Here is a 6,736-nt window from a genome sequence, read left to right on the forward strand (position 1 = left end):
ACATCTAAAAATATTTTTAAATAATAATTTAACCATTAAAGCTGCAGTCTGTAACTTTATTTGGTTAAAAATTATCCAAAATCAATTTTTGAGCAAGTACATAACCAGCCATTGTTCAAAACTATCTCATTATCTTAGCTCGATTCACAATGGTAAGCTTGTAATAATGTTTTATAATAAGAGCGACATGGTGGATTTCCATGGGAAATTTGAGCATGCAAAAGTTCGTCAGTGCGTCATTACGTCACGTCTGTAAACAGAAAGGAAGGAGTCCAGGCTAGTCAGTTTTATCACGTGAGGATGCTACAGGTGACGGATCATTTATAGCCTGTTCTCACAGCAGCTTGAAATAATTAAACTTATCATTTTGATGGCGGATTGTAATCCAGAAAGATCCAAATGACAATCATCAGTGACAACTGGAGATTCACCCGTAATCAAAAAGCAAAAGACTTTGGACTGATGAGTGGATACAGAAATTGAAATCTACAGGTAAAGCTAATATACACATAGTCATAGTAATGCTGATGTTGTTAACATTAACGATTTGAGAACAAAGTATAACAGTCATAATAATTTGCACGGTTTAGCATGATCCGAGCTAAGCGATAGTTAGATTTAATCATCATTGGCAGCGCAATTTACTGGTTTCAACCAAGAGATGGCGACAAAGAGGAAAAATCGCGGACTGCAGCTTTAATTAAAATGAAATTATGGAAATTAATATATATATATATATATATATATATATATATATATATATATATATATATATATATATATATATATAATGTATTTAATTATATAAAATAATTACTTATTATTGAAAAATAAATGTAATAATTTTTATAAAAATACCTTTATAATATCTGCTAAAATGTTGTAGGTTTGATCTAGGAAAATCACCATTGTGCCCTTGAGCAAAGCACAAACCACAGGTTATTTCAGAGGGACTGTCCTTGTAATAAATGCTGTAGGTTGATTTAGGTTCGTAGCATAAGCCTTTAACTGCTTTCTCTAGGACAAAGACGGTGAGCTAGTAAAGACTGGAAACGCTGCACTGAGGGCTCAGATCAGTGGTCCAGATGGAACAGTCACCGAAACAGACATAACAGACAACAAGAACGGCACATATGAGATCGGCTACACTCTCCGCTCAGAGGGCGAGTTCTCCTTCTCCGTTCTGCTCTACGGGCAGCCTGTGAGGGGCAGCCCCTTCCGCCTGCGAGCCATTAAACCCTGCGACGCCCCGCAGTCACCCGATGACGTGAAGAGGCGCGTGAAGTCCCCCGGAGGAGGTGGAGGGGGTGGAGGACATGTGCGCCAGAAGGCGGTGCGCAGACCCTCAAGTATGTACAGTACAACGAAGAAGAAGGAGAATCCCATAGAGGATGAACTCATCTTTAGAGTGGGTGAGTTGGATGTTTTATTTACATCTTTACATCAGATTGTATCCCGAATTCCAATAATACATATGTCAGAGATTGCACTAAATATATTTTAAAAGTACAGAAATATATTTTGGTATTTGAAGGTTTAAACAAAATATATTTACAACTTGAAAAAATATTTCCTTAAGCCACAAGATTTACAACATATCACTTATGCTTATATTTGAAATATATTTTGGTCAGAAAAGTTAGCCCTTAAAGTTACATGACGAAGAAAAAAATGAGATGTGAGGAAAATGTTTTGTGTTCACCCAAGAAACTTTGCGTTCGCTTGCAAAATGTTTGCGTTCCTCCGAGAAACTTGTTAGTTTGCAAAATATGATCTCTTTTTATATATAAAAACTTTTTTCCATCATGTCCCTTTAGGGGCTCTGTATAATCACTGGAAATGCCATGGGAAAATAAATAAAAATTCTCTGGTCAAAACGTGTGGGAACCATGTGTTTTTTATAAAGAAAATAATGCAATAATGTTGCAGTCTTTTAAGTTAACCTGTAATGATGAAAAGGTCATTTCTGCACTCTGCTTTGTTGTTGGCCTGTGTCAGAATGTGTCAGCTGACCTCTTATTTGATGTGACAGGGACGCGGGGGCGAGAGCGAGGGGAGTTCTCCAACCTGCAGGGCATCTCTACCACCAGCAACGGACGAATCGTAGTGGCCGACAGCAACAACCAGTGCATACAGGTAAGACTAAGCAGCCTGATGGCCACCTTTAACAAGAAAACATATGAATAAATGTGGACTGCATAAATCACTTTTGGTGTATTCTGTGATCTGATAGGTGTTCTCCAATGATGGTCAATTTAAATTGAAGTTCGGGGTCAGAGGTCGCTCCCCTGGCCAGCTCCAGCGCCCCACTGGTGTTGCAGTGGACATGAATGGCGACATTATTGTAGCCGACTATGACAACAGGTGGCTCAACATCTTCTCCCCAGATGGCAAGTTTAAGGTAAGTTGCATTTTTTTTAATGATTTTTTAAAAATTTAAAAATTGAATACATTAAATATAAAATGTATTAAAATTCTAATTAAATAAATTGTAATTCAATAATGACTTTTAAAATTAAATTAAATTAATCAATTCCAGAAATCACACATAGTCAAGTGGCAGATTTGTTGCTTACTTGTTCCGATGACATTTTCCAGTGAAAAATCTTATTTTGGTCATACTTCCAAGACTACTGTTGTGGCAAAAATCAAAACTGACTCTTATTGCATAAGAGACAAATCACGTCCAATTGTCTTTCGAAAGTTTTATTTCTTGCAAGAAAGAGAGGTCAAACAGTCAACATAAACACAAGTAGCTTGAAGACAAACAATGAAAGCTTCCCCTCACTTTTGTATCTCTAACCTCCAAGGCTGAAGCCTCTGTCCTTTTACCATATTAGGAACATGTTTACCACTTCAGTGTTTTTCCACTTGTCACCCGAAGAATGCATACTTGAGCACTTTTGAGAAAAACAAAATCATCTAACCATAAGCATATAAGTAAAATCAAATGGAAATTATACAGAAACTCAAAATTTCCCCCACACTACAATTTGTGATTCCGAAGTACAGTATCCACAAAATATTAAATTCATCCGTGCGGAGGAGCCGTGCCGATGCACAACCCGCGTAAAGATGATAATGCCGCAAATAACTGCAATTGCAGGTTTCAAACAGAGATGGCGACAAAGAGGCAAAACTTATGGCATGTAGCTTTAATAAAACTTTAATAATACATTAGCTCATCTAAGAACATGATTTCCGCCCCGAGTCCAATTCCCATGATTCCACACTCATTCATGGCATCATCAAGCTACAACTTTGTTATTTTTTTGAAAAAGCGACCTCTGGCGGTGAAACTTGCATACTGTGCCTTTTAACTCACTTTTCCAAGTATCAGATAGCATATTTATGTTGCTTGTGGCACACTATAATTTTCTACCATGTTGATTTGATTAATTAGTTGCTAATTTTGTGCTAATGTGTTTTTCTTGGCAGAATAAAATTGGTGCAGGTCGGCTGATGGGACCTAAAGGAGTGGCTGTGGACAAGAATGGTCATATTATCACAGCAGACAATAAGGCCTGCTGTGTCTTCATTTTCCAATCCAACGGCAAACTGGTGACCAAATTTGGTGCCAAAGGAACATCAGAGAGGCAGTTTGCAGGTAATGTCTCTTATTTTTTAGTTTCTTGTGTTACTGCACTGGTCGTGAGCATTTATTTCATGGCCAGATCATGTTTTGATCAAATGACTCTTTCTGTTTCTCTGCAGACAAAAGTACTCCGAATACACCAACAGAGCCAAAGCAGAGTAAATCTGGCCCTGCCTTCAGTGCGTATTCATTTTTTTTGTTTAATTTTTTTTTTATGTGAACTATTCCTTGTTGTATATGGTATCATTGAATATTGAATGAGGTCATTTTAAAACAGAAAACAACTCTGGAAATCTTTGTAAAATAATTGATTATCCACATAAAGAGAGCAATGCTGAGAGAAATGATTTGCATAAATCAAATGTTCTCTATGCTGCCGGACTATTTCTTAGAAACAAAACAGCATCTTCTTAATGTGATAGTAACTCTCTCTTTTTCCTTCTCCTTCTATGGCCATAAGGTCCCCATTTTGTGGCTATAAACAACAAGAATGAAATTGTTGTGACAGACTTCCACAATCATTCTGTTAAGGTACGGTGAGCTCTTCTGTTTCATTGCGTAAATTGTTCCACATGCCATAACATGTAACTGTCAAACTCTAGCCAGGTCTGCTGTCCCTTTTTATTATGTTCTGCCTCTAATTAATGACACATCAATGTAACTTTCGCTTTTGTGCATAATTCAAAGTTGCTAATGATACACATTTCTTAACATTGTTCTTTTTTTTTGTGGTCTTTTTTTTCTCTGGATTTACAACTTCTTGCAGGTTTACAACGCCGATGGAGAGTTCCTGTTTAAATTTGGTTCACATGGCGAAGGGAACGGCCAGTTCAACGCACCCACCGGTGTGGCTGTAGATGGCAATGGGAATATTATTGTGGCAGACTGGGGTAACAGTAGGATTCAGGTAGGCTATGGAACGTTCTGATTTTTATGTTCACATTAAATATGATTTATAGTAGTTTTATAGTTTGGGCAGATTCATAAATTTGTGTCTTAAAAATATATGTAAAACTGACTGTTTATATATAATGACCCCAGTATTTGCACACTTTAGACAGAATCCCAAATGTGTGAATTTCATTGCATTCGATAACAAAATGTCAAATCAAATAGCATCTGCAATTTCTGCAGTTATTTTTTGCAATTACTTTTAGCTACCTAGCATATATATATATATATATATATATATATATATATATATATATATATATATATATATACTGTGTGTGACCCTGGACCACAAAACCAGTGAAAAGTAGCATGGGTATATTTGTAAAAATTATCGATTTTTCTTTTATGCCAAAATTATATTTCTATTATGCCAATAATCATGTTCCATTAAGATTATTTGTAAATTTCCTACCATAAATATATCAAAAATTTATTTATGTCAGTGGATATGCATTGCTGAGAACTTCATTTGGACAACTTTATAGGCGATTTTCGATTTTTGGACACCTTTAAAGGCGATTTTTGCACCCTTAGATTATTTTCAAATAGTTGTATCTCGGCCAAATCCTAACAAATCTTGTCCTATCTTGTCCTATCCTAACAAATTAAACATCAATGGAAAGCTTTTTTTTTTTTCACTGGTTTTGTGGTCCAGGGTCATATTATATATTAGAATATATATATATATATATATATATATATATATATATATATATATATATATATATATATATATATATATATATATATATTCTAATTTCTAATATAATTATATATTTTTTATTAAAAACAATTTTCAAAAACATGTTTCATTACTTTTAAGCCACGTAGCCCTATTTTAGTTTATAATTTTATTTTGTAATTTCATTTTATTTTGTAATATATTTTCATTTATTATTTAATTTTATATTATACCAATTGGTAACACTTAAAATAAGGATTCATTTGTTAACATTAGTTAACTACATTAGTTAACATGAGCTAGCAATGAGTAATACTTCTACAGCGTGTTAGTTAATGCATTAACTGATGTTAACAAACATCACCTTATGGTAAAGTATTACCATATAATTATATATTTATTTTTGATTTTAAAAAACTATTTAATATAGACTTTTTTTCAACCACCTAGCCCTTTATTATATATATATATATAATATACATATATATATTATTATTATTATTATTATTAAAAAGTGAATTCCACTTTATGGGCATTCATTTAAAAAAGCTCATAAAAGTACATCTTTTTTTTTTGTTTAGGTGTTTGACAGTTCTGGCTCTTTTCTGTCGTACATCAATACGACGGCGGATCCTTTGTACGGTCCGCAGGGTCTGGCTCTCACATCAGACGGCCACGTGGCCGTGGCAGACTCTGGAAACCACTGCTTCAAAGTGTACCGATACCTGCAGTAATGAAAGACTCACCGTGGTGGAAGAGTTATACTGTAAGGTCTTCTTTGGCATTTCATGTTTTCCTTTGCACAAGTCTCTGCACATAAATTTCCAGCCATTTGACTGATGTTGATGTGAACAAACCCAGGACTTCATGAATGTTGCATCCCTATTTGATCAATTTGATTTAATAGCCATTTCCTAAATGAATGTACTGTATATTGAACCCAAGCAAGTAATAACAGTTACTGTGTATATAACAGTGACCAAGAGGGCAGCTATATGTGTGCTTTTACAAACACTTTGATGCAAAACTTAAAGCTGCTTATCAACCACCTCTGTTAAATTTATTAAGAATTGCAGGGAATAAAATGGGGGTCAATAAATGTTCCCTGGGCAAATGATTAATGCAACAGCTTAAGAATGACCTGTGGATGGAGCTCAAAATTCTCACATCAAACTGGCCTTTTGTGCATTGACTAGCTGTACATGTGTACGCGTTTGTATCATATGGTGTAAATTTGATCGCCATTGATTTGCTGTAATATGGTTTTTTGGAGATCCACTCTCGCTTAGTGCGCTAAAGCTCAATATTAATACTGTCAATGTGCTTTACTGGCTTTACTAGAACTGCTTGTAGGTTCATCGTGCCTCTGATTTTAAAACTGACTTGGGCTTGCTACATATCACTGACCACAAGAGCACAATTGACGTATTGCATGCTTTGTATTCACGTAAAAAGGTTATAAAGCAAGTTTATTTATTTTGTACACAATGGTATAATGTACAAGT

The 6,736-nt window shown here is 34.9% G+C and overlaps 1 protein-coding gene across 1 annotated transcript in view; it reads left to right on the top strand.

Annotated features, from left to right (window-relative positions):
• Window positions 1-6,540, top strand: part of trim3a (tripartite motif containing 3a) — a 31,589-nt gene extending 25,049 nt beyond the window's left edge. Inside the window, exons 7-14 of the mRNA XM_067366425.1 lie at window positions 1,022-1,412; window positions 2,033-2,136; window positions 2,234-2,401; window positions 3,439-3,607; window positions 3,715-3,774; window positions 4,056-4,126; window positions 4,362-4,502; window positions 5,813-6,540. Of these exons, the coding sequence (XP_067222526.1) occupies window positions 1,022-1,412; window positions 2,033-2,136; window positions 2,234-2,401; window positions 3,439-3,607; window positions 3,715-3,774; window positions 4,056-4,126; window positions 4,362-4,502; window positions 5,813-5,965 (1,257 nt within the window). The 3' untranslated portion in view covers window positions 5,966-6,540. The remainder of the gene's footprint in view (window positions 1-1,021; window positions 1,413-2,032; window positions 2,137-2,233; window positions 2,402-3,438; window positions 3,608-3,714; window positions 3,775-4,055; window positions 4,127-4,361; window positions 4,503-5,812) is intronic.
• The last annotated feature ends 196 nt before the right edge of the window (window positions 6,541-6,736 follow it).

This window comes from Chanodichthys erythropterus, chromosome 17 (genome assembly GCF_024489055.1).
Source record: "Chanodichthys erythropterus isolate Z2021 chromosome 17, ASM2448905v1, whole genome shotgun sequence".
Taxonomy (NCBI): domain Eukaryota; kingdom Metazoa; phylum Chordata; class Actinopteri; order Cypriniformes; family Xenocyprididae; genus Chanodichthys; species Chanodichthys erythropterus.